Below are 26,781 nucleotides of genomic sequence, written 5' to 3' on the forward strand. Positions count from 1 at the left end.
CAAGCTAATAAGACCATCTTTTCTTTAGTAGAGACTAATTAAGTATCTTTCAGATGATTTTCTTAATGTCAGCAGAGAGTCAGTTGGGGGCAGTGTAAATACTATTAAACATAACAGATTTATATTATACCATCTGTGGTGTATATCTTTTATTTGTATGATATTTTTATACCTATTGGTCATCTTACTCAGAGGAATGTTTATCAAGGATGGAGGATCTTACCTCTTTTTTACTTACCCAAAACTCCACTTAAGTCATGTTTAATTTGTTTGATAAATTCATATTAATCATGGTCTAGTCTAGAAAGTATTTGCTCACTTGTCTAGCAATATATGAACAAAGGGACAAGTGAGCTAGAAGTTCTCATTAATGCAATAGTATAAACTGGAAATCCCCAACCAGTCAATAAATAATAAACTCATATCTAACTTCATTCTTCTTTATTTTTCTAGTAGATGAGCTAGTTAGGTTTTTGTGGTGGTGGTTTTTTATAAGGTTGGTTGTCTGGACATAATTGAAATAAATCCTTTGTCCTTTTATTTTTTATAGGCAGCACTATGTGCTGTTCATGTCATCAGGAAAGTTCCTGAACTTATGGAGATGTTTTTACCAGCAACAAAAAATTTATTGAATGAGAAGAACCATGGTAATGTAATTTGGATGCACTAATAAAGTATTGAAGGAGAAAGGGAAAGAGAAAAGGCTTAAGGCTATGTTAGCCGTGTGTCTGAGTGCGGTGGAGTTGCCTTTCAACTGTGCTTAGACACTTCTCCAGGAAGGTCTGTTCTGGCAAATCTTTCTACTCACATATACTAGTTTTATAATCAGGGATTGATTCCTTCATAGTAAACTTGTCTTTCATCTCTGATCATCTTTTATGATATTAAAAGTACTGTATTAAAGCCAGCCATGGTGGTACACTCCTCTAGTCCTAGCTACTTTGGAGGCTGAGGTGGCGGGAGGATTGCTTGTGGCCAGGAGTTCGAGTCTGTAGTTTGCTATGATTGTGCCTATGAATAGCCACTGCACTCTGGTCTGGGCAACATAGCAAGATCCCATCTTTAAGAAAAAGTACTATATTAAGTTACTAATATGGAGTGTAATGTGTAAATGATCCTATCCTTGGTTTTCTTTTCTTTTTCTTTTTTTTTTTGAAATAGTCTCACTCTGTTGCTGTGGGTAGAGTGCAGTGGTGTCATCACAGCTCACTGCAACCTCAAGCTCCTGGGCTCAAGCCATCTTCCTGCTTCAGCCTCCCGAGTAGCTGGGACTACATCGTGTGCCACGATGCCTGACTAATTTTTCTATTTTTAATAGAGACGAGGTCTCACGCTTGCTCAGGCTGGTCTCCAACTCCTGAGCTCAAGCCATCCTCCCACCTCAGTCTCCCAAAGTGCTAGTATTGCAGGCATGAGCCACCTCACCCAGCCCTACCCTTGATTTTTATGTGTAAAACCCTTTTATTTCTTGGCTATTTTATAATAAAAAATTTTCCTTCATTGTCATGTGATAGTAGTATAACGTTTATGAAACGTCTTTTGTATTACTTCTGACAGGAATTTGTAATTGGTACTCAGATGTCTTTATATAAAACATTTGAGGAATTAAATGAGATGTGGCTGTTCTTTTCCCATTTTATTCTTTCTTTTCTTTTTTTTTTTTTTTTTTTGAGACAGAGTGTCTCTTTGTTGCCCTGGCTAGAGTGAGTGCCGTGGCATCAGCCTAGCTCACAGCAACCTCAAACTCCTGGGCTTAAGCGATCCTACTGCCTCAGCCTCCCGAGTAGCTGGGACTACAGGCATGCGCCACCATGCCCGGCTAATTTTTTTCCTATATATATTTTAGTTGGCCAGATAATTTCTTTCTATTTTTAGTAGAGACGGGGTCTCGCTCTTGCTCAGGCTGGTCTCGAACTCCTGACCTTGAGCGATCCACCCGCCTTGGCCTCCCAGAGTGCTAGGATTACAGGCGTGAGCCACTGTGCCCGGCCCCAAACATTTTATTCTTATTTTGAAGTCCGTGAAATAAATTCTGAGTAAAGAAAATTCGTATGGAAATACTAAGAGAAAAAGTGGTATGGTATATTTAATTTGATTAATTCAATGCTGTTCCCAGAATGCTCTAAATATACCTGTTGAACACATGAGTGTTTAGGGCACTTATTTATTAGTTAGAAGTGTTATGAGATTCTTTTTACTGACTCTGGAACAAGCAAATTCATTTTGTCATCCATGGTTAACCTAAATTATTGATACATTTTATCTTGAAATTTAAAATCTGATTAATTTTTGCCTCTTGGATTATGTGTCAAAAGTTACCTAATAGCTATTGATTAATATGGAGCAGATGATACCTAGCTAACATTGACTATATGTCTTTACGAATATTCTCAGATGGAGAGACACATGTATTTGTTGTCATATTTTAATTATTTTGGTCACATAATTGTTGAAAACATTGTGATTTGATTGGCTTGACCAGTATTAAATCAGCAGTCATCTATTAAATTCCTCCTTTGTATTCACCTCAATGCCTAGATTCTTTGAGGGATTAAAAACCAAAAGTAGCAACTATCTTTTTGTAATTGACCTTCGGGAACTCAAAGTCCTGTTCTATGAAGTTGAATAATTTAGTCTCATTTTTAGTTTTTATTTGATCTTTTCTTTCAGGTGTCCTTCACACATCTGTAGTTCTCCTCACAGAAATGTGTGAGCGAAGCCCAGATATGCTTGCGCATTTCAGAAAGGTAGGTGCCATTCTGTATGCCGGAGTCTTTCTTGATTGAAAAATGATTTTCCTGAAAAGTACATGATTTTCTCACTTATGATTTTCGTTTGAAAGCAAGTTGTGGAGCCAAATAAAGGATTTAACCAGCCCTGCTGTGTGGTAGGGCTAGAAGCCAGATTTAGGCATGTAAGAACTGGCACTAGTATAGTGTTTTCCCTTTCATAATAGAAGTCTTCTCTCATTGTTGGCAGACACACCAATCTCACATGTTTTATCTGCTGTTTTCACATTTGAGTCAGGAAATGTAACCTGAGGTAAAATCACAAATAGTGATTTTGTGTGTGTGTGTGTGGTTTTTTTTTTGTTTTTTGTTTTTTTTTTTAAGACAGGTAATTTCTTTTCCTTTTTTTTTAAGGTGAAAACTGCAAACTGAAATTTGATTTCTTTTCCTTTTACCCCACTGTTCATTTTAAGCCATTGACTTCTCTGATGGAAGTCCTAGCTTTCTTAAGTCCCCCCTCTTGCCTTTTTTACTAGCATTTTTAAAGTGTACATTTCTATTTCTTCACTTTTAGAAGGCAGTAGTAAGGAGAAATCAGAGAAACACTGTTCTTTGGGTAATGACATGCATTTAATTCCTTTTATAGGATGCTGATCACTCCATAAATAGGACTCACTTCATATTTTAGATCTAATGAGGCTCTAACAGCAGTTCTTTTTTGGCTTTTTTCCACCCTTAGATGTTCATGTCTTGATTAAATTATTGTAATATAGTATGAGACCCGTATCTGTCCCTAATGCTTGCTTTGTATGTTTTGTTCCTGTTGTCTGTTTGGAATCCTGCTGTATGTTAGAATGAAAAGGTAAGCATTAACCCTCTTTTAGATGGTGCATGCTGGCATTAGGTCCTTAGTAGCTTTTGTGTATCCGTCCACAAATGTGGCTTTTAAAATAATACTAATGCTGAAGCTGTGCTTAATACTGTGAGTTATTTCTTCTAGCATTTTTGGCTAACTTCCTAGTCCAGTTTCTGTCTTGTCACTTAAACTCCTGACTCCAAAGTCAGCCTTGGATTTCAGTTGCAGCCTTTCTTGAATTGTAAACCTCCTCCTCTGCCTTTCCTTTATCTTCGCTTGAGAAACTTGGAGCAGTTTCCCAGGGCTTTGGTGACGGCAATTCCAGATCAGTATAGAGCTTTGACACAAAACATTGCTTCTTTTTGAAGTAGATATTTTAGAGTCGTAAATAGGTAACCTCATACTTTAAAAAGCTCCTTGTTTACTTCTGAGCTTTCAGTTCAGATTTAGAGCTTTTATTTCCCCCTCACCTGTACTTCATCTTGCCGAGAAGTTTTAGAATATTAAAAGGATTTTGAGGTGCAGTAGGTTGGCACCAACTGATTTTCATGGCTGCAGCCTTTCCCTTTGTCATCTTATTTTGTTTGTCCTGTCATCAGTTTTAGTTACTTGCATTTTTGTCTGAAAAATAAAGCTGGGTTCCAAGAATTTGTATGCTAAACACTTAGACATTTGAGCTTTCTGTCCCAGGATAATCTTACGTGATGTGCTGGGCTTTTCACAGTGAATAAAACAACTTCAGAATGTAGTAGCCCAAGAAAAAGGACTTTTCCAAGAAATAAACCTGATTTAAAAAAATAATTGGGGTTATGTATAGTACGAAAAAGCAGACCATTGGGAAGCATGCAAGGTGAGCTTAGTAACTAGATGGCCCTGGTTTTATTTTTAAAATATTTATTTAAAGCAATAAAATTATATTCTTATTTCTCATATAAGTTTGCCCACAGTTGACAGATTTAATGAGGATTTTGTTTAGAATTTATAGATATTCATGGCTTAGATTTGTCTTATTCTTGAAGTTGTCCAAATTAGGTTTTTGTTTATTTGACTTATAAGTCGCTTAATTCCCACCTCTTGTGACCAAATTTACTTAAATTCGTACAGATTGTGTTCTTTAGAAGTAGCCCAAGTGTTTTGAATGTTTTGAGTGCATGCCTTGGGTATAGCTTGGCTTTTCATTTCAGTCCTGATCCCATTTTAGGCTTGGGGAGTGGGGAAGGCACAGAGTCTAAATACAATGAGAAAAAAATAATTGAGTGGCAGCAGAGTTGGGGCTGTTCAGATTGCTTACAAAAGAGATGCGATGTGTTCCCTTAGGATATTTCTTTACTTAATTTTAGATCATTAAAGTTGTTTATCTAACTAAATTGAGTTTTAGTTAGAGACTGGAAAAGTTCCTCTTGTGGCAAACATTTTGGAATAGGGTTTTAAGATCAAGTATCTGATCAGCAGAAATGAGTGCTAATATTTAAAGCATTTGTAAGTTCAGCTTGGCAACAAAATTGCCTCTACCATGTGTTATAACTCTAGTGGATAAAGTAAAGGAAGGACAAGAAGGAAATTCCTGACTATAAGGAATGTATAGTCCTATTGGTAAGATAAAACAAGAAAACAGTATGTATAATTAAGTGCTGGAATTAAATTTCAATAAAATTTGTGTCATGTTAGTTAAGAATAGAGAGAGGGAAATTATTCATGGCCTTGGTATCTTCTTAAGGTGAAAGATATTTCATGTGTCTTTTCTACTTGTTTAATATTGTCAGCTTTGGTATTCCTTGTTTGTTGGAAAAGGACATAACTGCCCTATCTTAAGAGGAGAGAAGTTTTTCCTCCATTTGAGGTCGTATGTTTTAAAGCTATAATTTTAATAAGATCACCAGTTATATTTTGGTGTGATAATGTCTTGTATGCAGACGTTTGAATGGATAAAAACTGAACATGTTCTTGTCACCTAGGAATGTCAAGTTCTACAGAAGTAGAAATGCATCTGTTTTACTTGGTTCCCATAGGCTTTCTGACCTACTGTTATTTGTAATATCTTTGCATATATGACTCTGGAGTAAAAAAGTCTGATTTGTTTTTAATCCAGATAAAATATATATTACTTCTGGAGATCTTGGCCTAGGTATCCTAAGTTATATTTATCAAACATCTACAGTGTACTATAGGGTGCCTGAAAAGTCACCATACATGAGGAAAATGGGAAATTGTAACTAAATGTACCTTTTTTTTTTTTAAACAAAATATTCATTTGGCACAAAGGAAAAGTTTTGCAAAGTTTTGTAATGAATGTTTTGTAAATAAAGGTACATTTAGCTACAATTTCCCATTTTCCCTATAAATGGGGACTTTCTGGACGCCCTGTAGTATATCAATAGAAGAATTTGCTTGAACTCGGACCCTCGTACTGTTTTTCTAAACCAAAGGACCTGCTTGTTCATGAGACATTCTTTGATAATCACTGGTTTTTGATGCATCTTTCTTCTCTGCAGCTTGTGCCCCAATTAGTTCGTATTTTAAAGAATCTCATCATGTCCGGATATTCACCAGAACATGATGTTTCTGGTATCAGTGACCCCTTTTTGCAGGTGAGGTTGAAAGAAAGTTTTGATTAAATGTCATATGAATGTAATAACTTTTGAGTAGGCTATTTCCTTTCTCTTAAGACTATATTGGGTAAACATTGTGTACTTAATTATATTAATAAATGACCAGTGATATGATTCTATATTTTATTAGATTAATAGGTTAAAATGACAGTTTTAATATTCCAATTTATTTACCACTTGAATTTTCAATATAATAGAGCTCTGCAGGTAGTAGTATTCTTTAGTTGTGAAAGGATAAAGTGTGAGGGACCTAATAACTTCATTAGATATAGAATTATATATAGCTTCTCTTAAAGATAATGTTTAAAATTCTTCTGTTTGATTTTTGACCATTTCTGATAGGATTTAAAACTTAAGTTATTTGAATTTTGTACCAAGCAAGTTTCCTTTGTGTGAGCTGTAATTTGTTGACACTTCTCATATTTTGCACCTTAGGTACGAATTTTGCGGTTATTAAGAATTTTAGGACGAAATGATGATGACTCAAGTGAAGCTATGAATGATATATTAGCACAGGTGAGTAGACCAAACTTGCATTATATTAAATATTTATTTTAGTTCAGCAGAGCATAGAATGATTGTGGTTATATGGAGCAGTTTTTATTTGTGTTTCCTCATTGGTGGCTGTAATCACAAAATATCTCTTTTTACCTCTGGATATTTTTGGGAGCATTATTTTCTCACTTATGTCCTGCCCTCTCTGTCTTTTCAGGTTGCTACTAATACAGAGACTAGTAAAAATGTAGGAAATGCTATTCTTTATGAAACAGTTTTGACTATCATGGATATTAAGTCAGAGAGTGGACTTCGAGTAAGTCATTTTTAATTTTTTCTTCCCCTGAACTTTTCATTTAGGATAATTGACTTGGTCTTTAGTACTTTGGAATTGGATTCCACTTGGAACTTGAGTTTAGGAAGGAATGATGCAAAATGTATAATGCTTTGGTTTTGGTATCTGAAGTGTTATTCCCTCCCATTGAAGGCTTAAGGTTTAACATTGATTATAATAAAGTTTGGAAGATCTTAGATGTAGTTAGGTTTATAGTAGATATTGTTGAGTCAAGTAAACATTTTAGAAAAGCTTTTACTAGAGCCACAGTTTGGGCTGTACTCATCACTTCAGACAAAACAAGATATCATATTTGAGTTAATTTGTTTTTATTTTAACAAATAAAGATGGAATAAGAAACTGAAGCAATACCAAAGGTAAGCAGGTAAGAAAATGTCAGCCTTGTAGTTTTCACATGTAGCCTGCACTTCTCCTTCTAGAGGGAAATACTGTTACCATTTTCTAACATATTTTTTGAGATGTTTTATCCATATTCAAATGTATGTACATGCATATTTATTATTTTCTCTACTTTAAAAAAACTCTTTATTTGAAATCATTTCAGACTCAAAGAAAAGTTGTAAAAATAGTTTAAAGTTCTCATACACCCTATGTCCTTCACCCAGATTCCCCTAATGTTAACATCTTGCATAATTATAGTGTAATTATCAAAACTAAGAAAGTGATATTGGTACTATACTATTAGCTAAATTATAGATTTTATTCATATTTTGCCAGTTTTTCTATTGATGTCATTATTCTGTTCCAGAAGCCAATCCACGACCCCACATTGCATTTAATTGTCATATCTCCTTAGTCTCCTTTAATCTTTAACAGTTCCTCAGTCTTTCCTTTCTTTGTCTTTTATAACTTTGACACTTTTGAAGTATTGATCAGTTACTTTGTAGAATATACTTCAATTTGGGTCTATCTGATATTTTCTTACAATTTTATAGATTAAGGTTATGCTTTTTTGGCAAAACTACCACAGAAATTATGTACCCTGCACAGTTTATCACATTAGGAGGTGCATGCTACCTATCTTATGTGTCTCATCACGGGTGATATTAACCTTGATCATTTGATTGAGGTGGTGTCTGTGGTTTTCTCCACTGTAAAGTTGTTTTTTTCCTCTTTGTAATTAAAAATATTTGGCTGGAGAAATATCCTGTTCTCTTCAGACTTTTGGCCACCAATTTTAGTATCTACTGGAAGATCTTGCCTATGGTATGGTGTTCTAATGATAATTTTCTGTTTCTCTCATTTTTTTCTCATTAAATAATTGGAATTGTTTTGTAAAAGGAGTTGACCCTTCTCCTCCATGAATTTATTCATTCATCAATCATTTATTAATATTAGAATTGGTAACCCATAACCTTGTAAGAAACAAATTTACTAACTAGAGTATATTGTTTGTGTATAATTTTTTTTGTCTTTAGCATTACAGTATCCAGTCAAGTAACCAAAGTAACGTAGGTTAAGTTCTTTTCCTCTTCCTACCTTTCAAACAAAATGGTAACATACCATATGTATTGTTCTGCACCTTACCTTGTTCACCTAACATTATCTTGTAGCTAGTTCCATATTCACATATAACCATCTCCTTTTAAATTTTTTTTTAATTGTGATAAAATGTACATAACACAGATTTTACTATTTTAACCATTTTAAGTGTACAGTTTAATGGCATTAGTATATTTACATTGTTATGTAACCAATACCATCATTTATCTCAGAACTTTTTTGTCTTCCCAAACTCTGTATCCATTAAACAGTAACTCTCCATGCCCTACTACCCCCAGCCCCTGGAGACCACAGTTCTTTCTGTCTCTGTGAATTTGACTACTTTCAGGTACCGCTGAAGAGATATAGGAAAAAACCACCCAAAACCAAAGTGTTTTTCCTACTCTTTACTCTCTAGACTCTCACACAGCCACTCAGTATTTCACTTTTGACACTAAATGTGTCGGGCTATTTCAATACTCACACATCAAACAGTTCTCTAGTGGATACCAGCTGGGTGTCCTCTAATTCAGTTCTGACACTGTCTACCTGGAGGTAGTGTTACGTCCCACAGGTTGAGGGCTCAGTCCCACAAGACTAACCCCCACTTCAGATGCTAGTGGTAAGTGTAGATTGTGACCTATGCTTCTAACCAGCCAGCTAGATCAATCCCTTCTGGGGTTTGATTAATTTGCTAGAGTGGCTTCCAGAACTCAGGGGAAACACTTTACTTATGCTTACTAGTTTGTTAATATAAAGGGTATTACAAAGGACGCAGAGGAATAGCCAGATGGGAGAGATACATAGGGCAAGGCATACAGGAAGGAGTGAGGGAGCCATGCCCTCTCCACGTGCTCCACCCTCCAGGAAACGTGTTCAGCTATCTAGAAGATCCTCCATACCGTGTTCTTTTGGGTCTTTATGGAGGCCACATTATATAGGCATGATTGATCAAACCATTGGCCATTGTTGATTGGCTTAACCTTCTGTACCTCTTTCCTCTGGGAGATTGATGGGTGGGGCTTAAAGTTCCAACCCTCTAATCACTTGACTGATTCCCCTGGCAACCAGCCCCCATCCTTAGGCTATCCAGGAGCCCATCTAGAGTCACCTCATTAGAACTAAATAAAGATGCTATCAGCCAGGAAATTCCAAGGGATTTAGGAGTTGCATGCCAGGGAAGACAAAGAGCAAATACATATTTCACAGTATCCCAGTACCTCATATAAATGGAATCATGCAATATCTATCCTTTTGATAAACAGATTGTCTTATTTATCATAATGTCTTCAGGGTTGATCCATGTTGTATCAGAATTTATTCTGTTTTAATGGCTGCATGGTATTCCATCGTATGGGTATGCGCTAGTATATTTAGTAAATTTGCTATTCATGAACTTTTAGGTTATCTCCTATTATTTGTGATTTGCAGTACTGCTACAATAGACTTTTGTGCATATATACAATTATGTTTGTCAGATAAATTTCTAGAGTAAAATTGTTAAAGCAGAGAATATATTTTTATTTTAAGTAAATTTATGGTTATGGCTAGATTTTCCTCTAAAGAGGCTATACCAATATTGTTCTTTTACTAACAATATCAAAACCTTAAAACATAATCTTCCTTCACTTACTGTTGAAATATAACATGATTTTAAGAGTTTGCTTTTTAGATTTTTTAGCGTTTTGTTTGTTTGGTTTGGTTTTTTTGTGTTCCTTTTGCTAACAGTCTATAAAATACCAGTCATTGTCTTTAAATAGTTTTGTCTGGTCAGAGACCGGGAAGTGGTCCTCAGAGTCAGGAAACAACATAAATATTTAATTTTTTAACCTATGCTTGTGAAATCTCTCTAGGTCCTAGCCATAAATATCCTGGGTCGTTTCTTACTGAACAATGACAAAAATATTAGGTAAGTCAACTAAAAAATATCTTGTCTTGGGTATATAAAACCAGTATTTTCATGAGTGACTTTGATCAAGTTTACACATGTATTAAGTGACCCATCTAGAACTTCAACTCAGAATTTTTTGTTTAGTCTGGCCCAGACTACTGTTTTATAAAGAATTTGAGCATTTGCCTCATGGCTTAACTTTTACTCCAATTTGTTCTGTAAATCAGAGGTCAACAAAATTTTTCTATAAAAGCCCAAATAGTAAATTTTAGGCTTTGTGGGCCACAAGGTCTCTGTGGCAACTACTCAGCTTTGCACCTTAGTATAAAAATCAACCACAGACAATATGCAAATGAGGAGTGTGGCTTTGTTCAATAAAAATTGATTTACAAAAACAGGAGAGGGCTGGATTTTGCAGTTGACTGTAGTTTATTGACCTCTGCTCTAAATTAAGGAGAAAAATACAACATTTCAGGTAGCAAATCTGGAATGTCTTTGGAATTCAGGCTAGTTTTTTTAGATAGATGAATTAATCGATCAGTGTTATCTTTTATTTTGTTACTTTCCTATTTGTAGTATGTCTTGTTTGCCTGTTCTAATCAGGAAGAATTTTTTTTGTAATGTTAAGAGAAGATGTGGAAATATAATCATTGTGGCATTCTGAATTATCTTCTCTTTCTAAAAGAATTTTTCAACACTTAGATCTTAAACTCAGTTTTTATAGAGGTAGTCAAAAGCAGAGAAAGTGCAATGGTTAAATTAAAATAATTTCCTCTTGCAGTGGGGCGGGGGCTAAGACAATCTGAAAAGGCATATTATATACTTGTTTTGTTTTATTATTTTGAAAATTTTGAAAGAATTGAGCCAATTACTTTTAGAAGATTAAATGGACTTGACCATGAATGCAAATCTAAATCCAAATCTTCTCTTAGTTGCCACTATTTTAAATTATGGTATCTTTTAGACCTCTTTTGTTGTTGTTGTAGAGACAGGTTCTTGCTGTGTTACCCAGGCTGTTCTTGAACTGCTGGGCTTAGGCGATCTTCACGCCTCAACTTTCTGAGTAGCTGGGACTGTAGGCACATACCACCACGTTTCCTAATTTAAAAAAATTTTTTTTTTTGTGGAGACGGGTCTTAGCTATGTTGCCCAGGCTGGTCTAGAGCTCCTGGCCACAAGGAATCCTCCCACCTCAGCCTCCCAAAGCATTGGGACTATAGGCATGAGCCACTGCACCTGGCCTCTTATACCTTTAAAATTTTATCTTTATATTCAGCTAACTCTGTCTTTAAGTATTTAAAACTGTGTGCTTTCCCTAATCTATTAGACATCCTTCTTTTCATTATTTAGGCAGAGGAAAACTTTCCTGAATTTTACATCTTAACTTTGTTAATCTGCAACTTTGTTTCATTCAGATATGTAGCTCTGACATCTTTGTTGAAGACGGTGCAGACAGATCATAATGCAGTACAGAGACACAGAAGCACAATCGTGGACTGTCTTAAAGATTTGGATGTCTCAATAAAACGGTAACAAACTGAGAATCTTTATCAGTCTAGTGGTTTTGGTAAATTAAGTGACAGAAACAGAGTATTAATGATTTTGTGCCCTCCCCCCCCATACTTTGTAATATTTTTGAGAGCAAAGGTGTTGACATTTCTGTATTTAGTCATTGTGTTCACAGATGAACTCTCTGCAGAGTGAGTGCAGAGTGAGTTTTTTTTAGCAAGGATTGGCAGAGAGAAGTTTAGGTCAATTAAGGGGGCCAATAAGAAATACTTAAGTACACACTAAAGTTGTCCTTGGTTCTTTAATAAATATAACAGGTACAGATAAGCTGGGCAGAAGTTTACTTAACAGAGGTACTGTGCTTTGTGTGTTGGAGGATGAAAATAAGGAGTGATCCATCGGCTAAGTGTCTTATCACAATGCTGAAACTCAAATTGCTGACAACGCACATTTTTTACAGTACTTATGCCCCAGGATCCAGAAGGCAGCCCGTGTTTCTTAGAACAGTGTATCCTGAGATGACTATTAGGCAGCAGATAGCACTTAGAAAGCATACATCTCTTCCCCCACTGGAGCAATTCTACTAGTTCTCCTCTTAGAATTCAGATGTTTGTAAACCCTAGCTATAATTGGCCTCAATGAACTTTTGGTTCATTGAGAACAAAGTAGATTTAAAATGATCTCTGAAACCCTTCAGTTACAAAGATTTATTGTTATTGAGTTCCTTTTATTTGCACAGAAGAGGTGCTAAGGGTTTGGGCAATCTAAAGATAAGTCCTGGACTTAGTAACATCAACTTTTATGTAGTGCTTTTCAAAGGGGTTTTATAAGCACTCTGTCGGTTGGTTCTCAGAGCAAGCCAATGGGAGAGCCTAGGCTAGGCAATTATTTCTATCACCAATTCACAAATCAGTTAAAATATGGTCCCAAAGGGATCAAAGGACTTACCCTAAACCTTAATCCTTGTAAGGGGCAGTCCTGGGAACAGATGTTAGCCTTCTGACTCCTATTGTTTTGTTTCTCTGTGGCTCATTACTGGGCTTTGAATTTCAGAGATTCTGGAGATTCAAAGTAAAAACTCAGATTCTGGGGCCAAACTGCCTCATTTCAAATCCTAGCTCTGTCTTTTATAGATGGGGTCAAATTACTTAAACTTTCAGTGCCTCAGTTCCCTCATATATGAAATGCAGATAGAAGAGCACCCACTTCACGGGGTTATGCAGGATTAATTGAATTAGTATATGTAAATTATGTAAACACTATATAACAGTTAGCTATTATCTCTCTAGGGATTGAATTTTTGTTGCTTTTATATTAGCTAAGAACCTTAATAACTTTTTTGTATTAAATTGGTATTTCTGAAAGTCAGTGTACATACAGTGTTTGAAATTATTGACCAAATACAGAAAGATACATATAGTTTTATATGTTAACCATATTCATTTTTGCTTTCTTGCCAAATTTAATAGGTAGTTACAGAAACTGCTATTTGCCCTCAAAGCACATGCCATTTTTTTCCTTTTCATGGCCCTCATTTTCCCTCTGAGTTTGGTTTTAGTCTGATTTTCTGTATACCTTTTGATGTAAACTATGTTACCTCATCTTTGCACAGAAGTGGGGTACAATAGATGTGGAGTATGGTGACTTAATGTGTCACATTTTTAAGGAATAATGCAGAGAGGTATTATCATTGGGTAATGATTTTGTTGCCCCTCCTTTTGAGGCTGTTAAATAATTCTAAATTTCAGCTTCATGGAATAGACTGTTGAACCCAAACCACATATTTGGTTATTAGTAGTGTCTCTTAGGGATTTTTGAAGAAAAGTATTGAATGTAGATTCAAAATATCAGAGCTAACTTTGATTACATAAGAATAAATCTCTTTGGTTATCTTGAGTGTAAAAATTGGGATCACAGGATTGTGTAAGGACATTAACACATCTGCCAGTGCTTGGTGCCCAGAGAGAGCATACCTCGGTCTTTGTTTCATTCCTGCTGTAAGTATCTGTAACTTTTTAAATTTTTCCTCTCTGCAAGGCGTGCAATGGAGTTGAGTTTTGCCCTGGTAAATGGGAATAATATCCGAGGCATGATGAAGGAATTACTTTATTTTCTGGATTCATGTGAGCCAGAATTTAAAGCAGACTGTGCATCTGGAATCTTTCTTGCTGCAGAAAAGTAAGATTTAATTTTTATTTTATTGGTAAAAGATGCTTGGAACTTGGGGGAGCATCTTTAAAACATGGGGAAAATGCTGTAAATATGTTTAAAACATAACATTTATTCCAAGCTCCCAATTATAAGTTTGCTTTAGAAGGCCATTATAGCCAGCATTTAAATATGTTAAGACTAAAAAAAATTCCCACTTTTATGAAATCTCCTCCTTTATCTGTTCTTTAACTTCTCATCTATGATGCAGTTTTAATGAAGGGAATAGAAAAGTTAGAGCATCTGGGCCAGGTGCCATGGCTCTCGCCTGTAATCCTAGCACTTTGGGAGGCTGAGGCAGGAAGATTACTTGAGGCCAGGAGTTTAAGACCAGCCTGGGCAACATAGCGAGACCCCGTCTCTACAAAAAGTAAGAAAAATTAGCTGGGCATGGTGGTGCATGCCTGTAGTCCCAACTACTGGGAAGGCTGAGGGGGGAGGATCACTTGAGCCCAGAAGTTTGAAGTTGCAGTGAGCTATGGTCACACTGCTGCACTCTAGCCTGGGTGCAAGACCCTGTCTCTAAAAAAAAAGAAAGAAAGAAAGAAAAGTAGAAAAGTTACAGCATCTGAATTGTAGTTCTTTGTAAAACTTAAGGAAGTACCTCAGGATTTTAGAAGTATGGCTATTCTGTCTCTTTTTTCCATTCTTAATTTAAGGAAATGAGTTTCTAGTCTTGGTGTTGTCTGGATCTGAGAATAGTCCCTTTTCTTCTTTGTTCTTTATTTTCTGCCCTGACTGTATGATTTGTTTTCTGTGAAACTGAAGTTCCATTTCTCAGTTCAGCAACTCCTATTACAATAAAATGGGAAATATCTGAGTTTGACTATATACCATTTTATCATTCTTTGAAACGGCATTTGCTGCTAGGTTTGAAGATGAAATGTCTCCATATATACTTACTTATCCAGAGAACCTAGAAAAGACTTCTTGACAGGATTTTTGAAAGTCACTGAATATAGTATACTTTACAGGTTCCAGTTTTTTCACCCTGTGCCATTTTTTTCTCAGGTATGCACCTTCCAAACGGTGGCATATAGACACAATTATGCGTGTTTTGACAACGGTAAGTAGCTTTTCTCAGTCAGCATATACTAAGTGCACTATGACTAAAACTAAAGCAGCATGAAGGCACACAGTGATGGCAGGGTAGGGTGGAATGTGAGACAACTGGCTAAGTGTTTTAGGTAGTGTAGCCAGGGAGATCTCTCAGAGGAGATAACGGAGTAGAGGCCTCAGTGAAGTGAGGACCAAGCCTTGCAGGGATCTTGAGAGAGAGTGTACTAGTCAGAGGGAGCAGAAAGTACAAAGATCTGAGGTAACCACAAGCTTGGCCTGCTTGGAGAGCAACAGGAAGGCAAATGAAGCCAATAAAGTGAGAGGCAGGTTGGAGGTCAGAGAGACAAGCAGGGGCCAGGTTATGTAAGGTCTCATGGTTTGAGTTTTATTTTGAATATGATAGGAAGCTATTGCAGGGTTTTGAATGAGTAAATTTTTCAGGATTTCCAATTCCTGTGTTAGAAGGTATTCTTTCTTTGGTATTCTTCCAGAATTTGGGGGCTTCTCTGTTTTTCATTCAATAATAAACAGGGAGTAGAAATTCAGGAGTAAAAATGAAAGTGTGGCATACAAAGAAAACATAACTGTATCTAATAATGTCACCAGGAGTAGATACCATAGAGGAAAACACTTACAAATTTGATTGCATTAAAATAAAAAACTTGTATAGCAAAAGGGAAAAAAATCTGTAAATTTAAAAGGCACATGACAACTAGGGGAAAACATTGTAACATGTGACAGTATGTTATTATTATTTGTATTTTTGAGACATGGTCTCACTCTGTCACTCAGGCTAGAGTGCAGTGGTGTGATCATAGCTCACTGCATCCTTGGTTCAAGTGATCCTGCCTCAGCCTCCTGAGTAGCTGGGACTATAGGTGTGCACCACTATGCCTAGCTAAATTTTAAAGTTTTTTTGTGGAGACAGGGTCTCACTATCTTGCCTGGGCTGGTTTTGAACTCTTTGGCTTCAAATGATCCTCCCGCCTTGGCCTCTCATGAGTGCTGGGATAACAGGTATGACAGCTGTGCCTAGCTTATTATTTTTAATCTGTGAAATAATTTACAACTAATGGGAAAATGGAATAATTGGCAATTGAACAAGCAATTTACAAAAGAAGGAGGAAATGGCTAATTAACCTTTGAAAAAATACTCTTACTAGTAAAGAAATAGTAAAATAAAAGTGAGGTATCATTTTTTTCACATATCATACTTTTTAATCTAATTCCTAGTGTTAGAAAATAGAGAAACAGGCAGTACTCTCCAGTTTATGTGGCTATAAGATGATGCCACCTTTGCAGTGTGTAGTTTGATAGAACGTAGCTGAAATCTTAAATTACACCTTTTGATTCGTTAATTAAATTTTTAGGACTTTGGAAAAATAAAAAGACAAGTGTACAAAAATGTATAAATAGAAATGTTCATCCCAATCTTGTTTATAATAGAGGAAAACTGGAAACAACTGGTAGTCCGCAAATGGGGATTAAGTAAATTATGAAACATCTCTAGGGAGGGAATGATGCATTAAAATTATGATTTGCATGTATTTGTTGCTATGGAATTCTGTCTGGGGCATAGTAGTTTTCTAGTTTACTTACAATGAATTAATATTTTGTAAAAGGTTAAAAGTTAATGAATATGATTAATGGTGAAAATTATATTCTGACAAAAGACATGATGAATTAGGACATATTTTCTTATTTTCGTGAGGCCCAAAAGAAGGGAAAAATTAGAGCTCCTGAAGGAAAATGTTTTATCAAAAACCATTTTTATAAATGCTCCTACTTTCCATTTTTCCAACTGACTTATGTTCTCTTAATATAATCATGTGATTTTTCTTCTTTAGCCTGTTGATGTGCTGAATTACATTGCTTTAATTTTGAATGTTGAATGTTATTCTTTTTTTTTTTTTTTTTGAATGTTAATTCTTTCCTGGATTTATATCCCACATGGTTGTGATGTATGATTCTTTTTATACGTTGTCAGATTTGATTTGTTAATGTTTTGTTGAGGATTTTTGCATCTATGTCCATGAGAGATACTGGTCTATACTTTTCTTGTAATGTCATCTTTGACCCATTTGCTATTTGGAAGTATGCTGATTTAATCTCCAAATATTTGGGGATTGTTTTTTTTTTTCTGGCTATCTTTGCATTACTTATTTCTAGTTTACTTTCATTGTGATCTAAGAACATACTTTGTATGATTTCTATTCTTTTCAATTTGTTAAGATATTTTTTATGATGCAGAATGTGGTCTCTCTTGGTTCAGTGAGTTTGAGAAGAAACTGTATATTCTGCTATTGTTGGATGAAACAAGCTATAAATGTCAATGAGATCATGCTGATGCTTTCTCCTACTTTAAGCACTCTACTTTCTCTGGATAGTGAAGAATGTAAATAAGTCATCCCACACCTTACCTACGTTTTAGCATCTTACATTTCCTTTTGACCATTTTGGCAAACTTCTACTTCTGTCTTTGTGTTTCTTAACAGGAGTGAGCATCTCAATCACCTAGGAATTTTTCTTTCTTTTTTTTTTATTCTTATTTCTTTTCAACCTTTCCAAAATACACATGGTTATGCCTGGTTTCAGTATTGTAAATCAGATCAAAGCATGGATAATTCAATACAAAATATCTCCCATTCCTGAGGCTAATGTTGGTTCCATAATATTTGTAAACACTAGTTTTTAAAGAACAGTGTGATGTTTTAATAAACTTGCTTCTAAAAAGTTATTATTTATTTAATCTCTTATTTAATATGCCCTTTTGAACTGTTTATGTACATCCCTCCACTCTCCATCCACTAGAGTAACATGACTACTGTAGCTCACCCATCTGATTTTTTTTCTTTTCTTAGAATAACTCATGACATGTGAGACCATCTGACTTTTAAAAAAAATTATTATGGGTACATAATATTTGTACCCTGTATTTTTATAGGGTACATCTGATGTTTTGATACAGGCATATAATGTGAATTAATCAAATCAGGGTAATTGGGTGTCCATCACCTCAGGCATTTATCATTTCTTTTTGTTAGGAACATTCCAATTCCACTCTTTTAGTTATTTTAAAGTATACCCTAACTTGCTGTTGATTATAGCCACTTTATTGTGCTATCAAATATTGTTCATTCTATCTAACTATACTTTGCACCCATTAACTATCCCAACTTTATTCCTCCCTCCGCGCTAGCTACCCTTCCCAGCCTCTGGTAACCATCATTTTTACTCTGTCTGCATGAGATCAAGACCATCTGATTTTAATACCAGTGCTGGGAAGTTGTGGGAAGGGAGAGGTGTTTGTAATTAAGTTCTAGTGAATGTACTTCTTAAATTTTGAAATTTTAGGCCTCATCTGTTCTCAGTAGAAAAGGTCTTTCTTGAAATTTTAAATCTCGGTATTTTACCTTTAATTTGGACAAAGGATTTTTTGATAAAATTTAAAAACTTAAAATATCTAAGACTTTGAAGTTTGAGCTGCTGTGAACCTGAAAAGTGGAACCACGTTTGTCTTAATCGTTTAACAACAACAGTAATAATAGCTAACACTTGTTTTCATTGTTATGTGTTTCTAGGGGTAACTGTTTGCATTTCCTTTTAGGCAGGAAGTTATGTTCGTGATGATGCAGTTCCCAATTTGATCCAGTTAATAACCAATAGTGTGGAGATGCATGCCTATACTGTCCAGCGCTTGTACAAAGCAATTCTTGGTGATTATTCTCAAGTAAGTCTTCATTTGCCTTTCTACGTTAGTGGGGAAATTACCCTTTAATTTCCTAGTACGTCCTTATTACTAACACACTCGATGTGCTCAGTTTTGACTTTGATGATTGGATGACTTATGATTTGCCTTAGTATCTTTGGAAGGACTGAAGTCCTTGACTAACAGTGGCTTTCTTTTGACAGCAACCTTTGGTACAAGTGGCTGCGTGGTGTATAGGTGAATATGGTGATCTTCTTGTATCTGGCCAATGTGAAGAGGAAGAGCCTATTCAGGTACCCCTTGTCACTTTTGGTTAAGGAGGGGGGAAATAGTGTTTTTGGTTATAAGAGAGTATGTGTCTAATGGGGAGTTGAGGTTGATTCCTTAAAAACTTTTTAGAGAATTAATACTAGAATTTTATTGAGAAACATGCCATTTTTTGAGATGGAACTTACTGAACCATTTTGAGATTTTAAAACTGCTTTAGGCCCTATTCCCTACCCTAGTAGACTGAATTATTGTTTCTCTTATCCTCTGGCTGATAAACAAAAAGAAATGAGACATATCTATGTTTCATTTGCTTGTTAAGAGATTGGCTTTAGGGAAAATTGTGGCAACAACACCTAACCTCTCTGTATCTTTTTCTTTTCTTCCTGTACTTCTGCCACTTCAAACTGTAATACGCCTCTCAGCCCCCAGTAGTCATTTTCTACTCCTTTTACCTCCCTCCTACCTGCTTTGGTTGATGGAACAGCTTGGTTAGTTACCCTGGCAAAGCACAGGTTATGTTAGGGGATTTTGCAATGGTAGGATTGTCTTTCTGGTGGCATCCTCTGGCTTGATATCAGCTTTAGATGTTTAATCTTGCCATTCATTGTACACATGGTTTTTTTACTTTTTCTCCTTCCTCCCCAGGTAACAGAGGATGAAGTGTTGGATATTTTAGAAAGTGTCCTAATCTCTAATATGTCCACCTCTGTGACACGAGGTTATGCCCTCACTGCCATTATGAAGCTTTCTACTCGATTCACTTGTACTGTAAAGTGAGTATTGAAGAAAAGTAGGGGGAACAGGCTGTTTTGTAATTTTAAAAAACTTTTTATTGCAAATTTCAAGCATAGACAAAAGCAGAGAGAATAGTAAAACAAATATGCATTTACTTATTGCCCCACAATCATGATTTTCCATTCATGGTTCATCTTTATTTCATTGATACTTTGCTCCCTCTCATTCTCCCACTCCACCATGGATGATGATGATGATGATGATGATGCTTCTTATTATTATTATTAAGTGGAGAAGTTAGTCTCCATGTAAGTGTTACCAAGCAGTGGGCTCGCTGCCTGATCCATGGTACCAGCTCTTGAGAAAAGAAATGGTTTTATTGCAAGGTTGACTGGCAGAGAGACAGGTGGCAATGCTCAAATCCTTCTCCCTAAGCTGGGGTCTGGGGAAGAGTTTTATAGGCGAAAAACAATTACGACTGCAACAAAACATGACACTCCCTGCTTAATTCATTCTGTACTCCTTAACACATTAACTGTCATGTGACTGTATTTAACTCACACTAGTTTTGAGCCCGGGGGCCTCATGAAGCATATGAAACTCTCACATCTCTTCTCCTTGGGAGCCACCAGAACTATTTTTCAAGTTGCATATAACTCATGCACAGAAAACAATAAAAAGTAATTTTTTCATTAAATTAGAAAGGATTGTTTTATTTTCAAAGTTTTTATTCCATTTTTGTAATAAAACACTGGGGCCTCAAGGAAAAAATCATTTTTCTGTTGTGAGCAGTCAGTGTGTTAATCTGAGTATTTATACGATTGACTTTTTCACCTTGTGGGCTCCAGGGTCACTAATCAGGTACACACGGTGCATCTGTGCAAACTCATGTTACATGATTTGCAACCTGAGGGGCCATTGCAACTGAAAAACAGCTGGACATTCTGTTATTGACTAAGTCAAACCAAGTCAACTGGTTCTGTAGTTACGTAAGGGTTTTGGTTTATTATAGTATTTTGAAATGTCTGAATAGGAATAAAATCATGTTTTGGTGAATAAATCTTTAAGTCTTTTTCCTATTTTGAATAAAAGTCAATTCTTGAGTCAGTTTCTCAGCCAAGCATATTAAGGGTAAACTTAGTTCTCTTAGACTTTTTCTTCACTTTTTAATATAAAGTCTTGTGAAAATCGTATTTTTTACTTAGTCTTTAAATTGTGACCTAGAAGAATTTGGGGTCAGGATTTTGATGCTGTTACCTTTTTGTTGATAAAAACTTATTTTAAAATTATTAAAGAAGAGATTGAACAGTACAGATTTCTTTTGTGGCAAAGTAATAAGTGCTACTTTGTCAGGCAAATTTTAAGGTATGAGATATTTAACAGACAAAAATCTGGTGTTACAATGAGAATAGTATAATGGTGAATAGTAGATGAATGGATGAATGAAGATAAGTATTTTGTTTTTAAAAATTATGGAAAGTAAGAAAAGATGAAGATGTGTGTTTCAAAATTTTTAACTAGAAAACTCTGGTTTAAACATTCTCTCTGCTTCTTTATGAATTTTCTTTTGGGTATTTGACTTTGTTGTTTTATCCCGTAGCTGAATTAAGTATTTGACTTTGTTGTTTTATCCCGTAGCCGAATTAAGAAAGTGGTTTCCATCTATGGAAGCAGCATTGATGTGGAACTCCAGCAGAGGGCAGTAGAATATAATGCACTTTTTAAGAAATATGACCACATGAGGTGAGTGAAAGAGAAACGAAGCAATTCATGTAGTACCTCTTAGCATCCTGAATTATCATGATTATCCATAAAGGACACTCATTCCTTGGGCTTTCTTAACTGGACCTCACAACCCTATTTAGTTCTAATTGCATGGCTGCTTCGGTTTTGTTGATCTTCTATTTTTCCCAGCTTCTAAATAAAATAACTATGCCAGGTGCAGTGGCCTGTAATCCCAGTGACTCAGGAGACTGAAGAGGGGGCATTGCTTGAGGCCAGGAGTTTGACCACCCTGGGTAACATAGCTAGATCCCATCTCTTAAAAAAAAAAAGAAGAAGAAGAAGAAATATTAGCCGGGTGTGGTGGCGTGGTGGCACACACACCTGTAGTCCCAGTTACTTGGGAGGCTGAGGCAGGAAGATTGCTTGAGCCCAGGAGTTGAAGGCTGCAGTGAGCTATTAGGATGCTGCTGCGCTCCAGCCTGAGTGACAGAATGAGACCTTGTCTCTTTAAAAAAAGAAAGAAAATAACTATTTTTTCATTCAACTCCCCTCCCCCTTTCTAATGCTTTGTTATGGAAAGTTTGTTTCATTTCCCATTTTATTTGATTAAGATGTGGGAGTTATGTTTTTTCAAGAGAAATAATCTCATTTGTATCCCATCACCATCAACGTTTTGGTGTTTGTCATCTTTTTTCTTCTGTTATGCAGTATCTTCTTGATTGGAGACTGTTAATACCTACTGATTTACCTCTCTTTCATCCCAGTTTCTCTGCCACTGAAATATATGCTTCAGGATTTTGGTGTACAGTTTGTTTATTCAAGGTTTCTTGCTTGCCCTTAATCCAGCCAAGAATTTAGGTCATGTATTCTTGTAATCCACCTTCTGTTTTTGTGTGTGTGTTGGGTGGCGATGGGAGAGGGCTCTCCACGTTTGGCTTCAACATAGGTTTGTGGTTGTTTTTGGTAGGGAATCTAGGTTAACTGCCTAGAATTTAACCACTTCAGATTCTTCTAGGTCTGCCCTACTTGAGAGAATGCCTGTCATGGAAAAAGTGACCACAAATGGCCCCACTGAGATTGTGCAGACAAATGGAGAGACAGAACCAGCTCCACTAGAGACCAAACCACCACCCTCTGGGCCACAGCCCACCAGCCAGGTAGCCTTCCACTCACTTACTGGGGCTTCTGATGATCTTATGGTCCCTTATAGCTTATCTCTTAGTTGATTCCTTTTGTTCCTGGATTGGTTTTTGATTCTCCTCCTTATTTTTAAGTATTGAAAGAGCTTTGCATTAGATAGCAGACTAGAAAACTAATCAGTTGAGGTCTTATTTCCTTGTTTAGGCCAATGATTTATTGGATTTGTTGGGAGGAAATGACATAACACCTGTTATTCCAACTGCACCTACAAGCAAACCAGCTTCTGCTGGTGGAGAACTTCTTGATTTGCTGGGTGACATCAACCTTACAGGTGAGGCCAGTCTGGAGCTACGTAATGCCTGGATAGGGATGGGGCATCGGGGGAAAAAACCACACTTAACAGACCCTCCAGCACATGAATCATTTGAAGATGGGCTAGGCTAAGTGAGAAGCAAGAGTCGAATCTTCACAACATCTGGGATGTAAGCTGCCATGCTGAGGCTCTAAATATAATTCATAGGGATTCCTTAAAGCCTAATTTTTAATTTTGGGATAATATATTATTCATAGTATTTTAAGATAGAAAAGATTTTCTCTTTTAGGCTCGAAAAGAATATATCCCATGGAACCTCTGCTTTTAGTGTCCTAAGACATGACTTTCTCTAGGTTCTTTTCTACTCAAGATTAGTTTTCAATAGCTATGGCCATTTGTGGAGAGATAATTAACCTACTGTCTACCTTTTGTCCTTCTTCCCCTCCTACCCTTCCTATAATTAAAGCAATTGAAGGAGAAATCACTCATAATATTCAAACATAACTTCATTTGGGAATATTTTTTCTTGTTTCTGTTCATATGTACTAGACATTTGTAATTGATGTGTTTGGCAATATTGTGAACCTCTGAGTTCAGGAGTGTCACTGTAGCGTATAACCTCTATTCTAAGTTGGAGTGTAAAGCATAGCTTAAAAGTTAAAGTGTCTTCCTTAAAAGCATAATGGAGAGTTAGAGCATACATGATCTTGAGTTGAAAGCAGCAGTGGGATAAAGATGTTGGTTGGTTAGCTAGACTCTCACAGGCTTTTTCACAGCAGGCTCCCAGAGTTTAGGATTTATGTCTGTGTCTTAACAAAATTTCAACATGTTCCTTGTCATGTACTTGTGAGTCATTTACAAATCCTCAGATGCCAAAGTTATGCTGGATAACTAGAAAATCAAAAACAACCCCATAATTAAAATATAGTGTATGCTTCACTTAACATGTTAGCATTTTCATGTTAGTACACAGTCTTCATAATTCAGTTTTAGATGATGTCTAATATTTTATCAAGAAGTTTGCATTATTATTTACTCAGTTTTTTACTGTTGGGCATTTTATTTGTTTCTAGATTTTTCTTAGTTGCCTCAACAAATACCATTACATCAACTTGTCCTTATTTTAGATTTTTCCATAGACTAAGCTAGTCTTTCTGAGTCTGGTTAAAATTAGGGTGATTGAACACTTACTTCATAGGGTATTTGTGAGAACTGCGGACCCACCCCATGCATGACACTTGGCAAATGTTATTTACCTTTCCCTCAATTTATATGGGCACTAGTTTCATTGTACAGTCATAAGCATAAGCATTGTGTATTATAATTTTTTAAAAGCCCTGTTAGGTAAAAAATTGGCCCTACTGTTTTGTTTTTTATTTTTTCGATCACGGAGAATGTTTAATATCTATCTACATATTTGTATTTTAGATGAATTTCCTTTTTGAACATTCTTTTTGTATCATTAACTCACGTATCATGGGGTCTTAAAGTTTGATTTGGTTTTTGTTCTTACTTTCTTGTTTCCCTAGTGTTACATGTAAAAGCAAAATGGTAAAGTGTTTAAAAGCCTAGATTTTCTTTGCTTCTTCATAATGTATTTTAAACATGTTTTTCCATTTTCTTTACATTATGCTTAAAAATTCTAGATTCTTTAATTCATCATTACAGTTTTATCCTATTGTATAGTAATTCAGTGGAAATTTAGAATTAGATTTAGCATGTGTTTTTAGAGGGTTTGGAGCAGTGAGTTCCTGTTCCCCAAAACTACTATACTGTACTTTTACAGAATACAAAAGCTAATATTTGAGGGAGTTGGGGACCCATACACTGCCTATGTATCTTGGGTAGCCTCTGATTCTTCATGAGAACATATTTCTAAGCTTGTTTTGAAAATGTGAATTGTTGCAAAAATTTCTAGATTAGATTTATAAAAACTAGGAGAACTATATGAATATGTCTCTGTATACTTCATTGGTAATCTGCTTGACTGCACATTCTGTGGTGTTTGCATTTGTTTTAGCTTCTTTTGCTTTGCTTAGCCGCCTGTGTTTCTGCTTTCTTTGCTAATTTTTAGTATATCATTTTTTTCTAGTATCCTTTAGTATCTTTTAAAAATATATATACCAGCCTTCCTTTACTTCATTGTGTTAATTCTTTTTTAAAATGGCATATTATCAGTTAATTTCATAAGTGATTTGAAATCTTCAATATAAAATGCTTCGTCTTAATTTTCCTGAATCTTGTCATGCTGCTGCTTAGAATCTTGAGTTCTCTCATGCTCTATGAATTGCCTTATTATATGACTCTCAACTTGTTCTCATTTGGAAGGATCAAATAAAAATGGTAATCTGACGATTTTTCCCCCACCCCATTTCATACCACCCCTCCCAGGGTGTGTATGTGTTTACATTTTATCATGCAATATTTAACATCTACAAAATTTAACAAATGTCTTCATCTACCTAATTTGTAAAATAAAATATCATTAAGAGGGTTGATGTTCTCTGTGTATTTCCCTTTCATCTCACTTTCTCTTGATTTCAGAAGTAACTGCTGTCTGTCCTAAAGCAGTGTTTAACATTGTTTACCATTTCTGTGTGTTTCTTGAAACAGTGTGTATTGTTTTGGCAGTTTTTTACCTTTTTAGAAATGGTATTTAACTGAATGTGTTCTTTCTGGCACCTTGCTTTTTTGCTAAATGTTATTTTTATGAGGATAATTCACGAATAACCCATGTTAAGTGTATTTCTAGTGAATTCACATTTTTACTATTGTAAATGTACAGTATTTTATTGTATCAGTATATCACAACTTGTCCATTATCTTGATGATGCACATTTTGATTGTTCTAATAGTTCTCTGTTGCAAATCATCTTGCTATGAATGCTTTTTGCCTGTGTCTCCCTTTCTACATATGTAAGAATTAATTAAAAGCATTAATAAGAAAGGTAGTTTCTCACCTGGGGAAGATTTTGCTCTCCAAAGATTGGTGGTGTCTGAAGATATTTTTGGTTGTCACAACTGGGAGAATGCTGTCAACTAATGCATAAAAGCCAGGGGTGCTTCTTAACATGCTACAATTCAAACGACAGCCCTGTACAACAAAGAATTAGAAAGCCAAAAATATCATTAGTGTTAAGATTGAGGAACCTTTAAGGATATACTGATGTTCAACTCTACTATTGTCAAATTATTCACTAGTTTGGTTGTACCAGTTTATGTTCGTACAGCAGAGCTTAAAAGTCCCCGTTGTTCCATATTCTTACCAATATCTGGAATTATCAGACTTTGAAATTTTCACCATTCTGATAGATATGAAGTGGTATCTCACTGTGGTTTTAAATTCCATTTCCATCATTACTGGTAAGATTGAACATCTTTTTATAAGATTCCCTTATAAAAGGTTTCCTCTTCTGTGCATTACTTGTTCATGTATCTTGCTACTTTTTAATTAGGTTATCTTTTTCTTGCTGATTTTTGAAGATATTTATAGTTTGGATACTTATCCATTTATCATTATGTATTAATAGCAAACATTTTCTCCTGCCTGTGGTATCTTTTTCCTTTTTTCCTTCACAATATTTTTTTAATACTGAATGGAAGTTGCTCATTTTAAAGTTTATGAAATTTTAGTTCTTTCCTTTTATGGTCTGTGCTTTTTGCATCTTGTTTAAGGAATCCTTTCCTTAACCTGAG

At 35.5% G+C, this 26,781-nt stretch overlaps 1 protein-coding gene and 1 non-coding gene across 3 annotated transcripts in view; both read left to right on the forward strand.

Annotated features, from left to right (window-relative positions):
* Positions 1 to 26,781, forward strand: part of AP1G1 (adaptor related protein complex 1 subunit gamma 1) — a 69,260-nt gene that overhangs the window by 33,315 nt on the left and 9,164 nt on the right. The window contains exons 5-20 of one of the 2 annotated variants that reach the window (XM_069456727.1): positions 551 to 647; positions 2,671 to 2,747; positions 3,583 to 3,591; positions 6,078 to 6,173; positions 6,630 to 6,710; positions 6,907 to 7,005; positions 10,380 to 10,435; positions 11,833 to 11,946; positions 13,964 to 14,104; positions 15,146 to 15,200; positions 18,801 to 18,923; positions 19,106 to 19,195; positions 19,818 to 19,945; positions 21,546 to 21,650; positions 22,648 to 22,789; positions 22,977 to 23,103. In XM_069456727.1, the coding sequence (XP_069312828.1) occupies positions 551 to 647; positions 2,671 to 2,747; positions 3,583 to 3,591; positions 6,078 to 6,173; positions 6,630 to 6,710; positions 6,907 to 7,005; positions 10,380 to 10,435; positions 11,833 to 11,946; positions 13,964 to 14,104; positions 15,146 to 15,200; positions 18,801 to 18,923; positions 19,106 to 19,195; positions 19,818 to 19,945; positions 21,546 to 21,650; positions 22,648 to 22,789; positions 22,977 to 23,103 (1,540 nt within the window). The remainder of the gene's footprint in view (positions 1 to 550; positions 648 to 2,670; positions 2,748 to 3,582; positions 3,592 to 6,077; positions 6,174 to 6,629; positions 6,711 to 6,906; positions 7,006 to 10,379; positions 10,436 to 11,832; positions 11,947 to 13,963; positions 14,105 to 15,145; positions 15,201 to 18,800; positions 18,924 to 19,105; positions 19,196 to 19,817; positions 19,946 to 21,545; positions 21,651 to 22,647; positions 22,790 to 22,976; positions 23,104 to 26,781) is intronic. The other variant, XM_069456728.1, reaches the window with a different exon arrangement.
* LOC138374035 (small nucleolar RNA SNORD71) lies at positions 12,291 to 12,376 on the forward strand. The gene has a single exon (XR_011231319.1). It is a non-coding gene; the product is annotated as a small nucleolar RNA SNORD71 (small nucleolar RNA).

This window comes from Eulemur rufifrons, chromosome 23 (assembly GCF_041146395.1).
Source record: "Eulemur rufifrons isolate Redbay chromosome 23, OSU_ERuf_1, whole genome shotgun sequence".
NCBI lineage: Eukaryota > Metazoa > Chordata > Mammalia > Primates > Lemuridae > Eulemur > Eulemur rufifrons.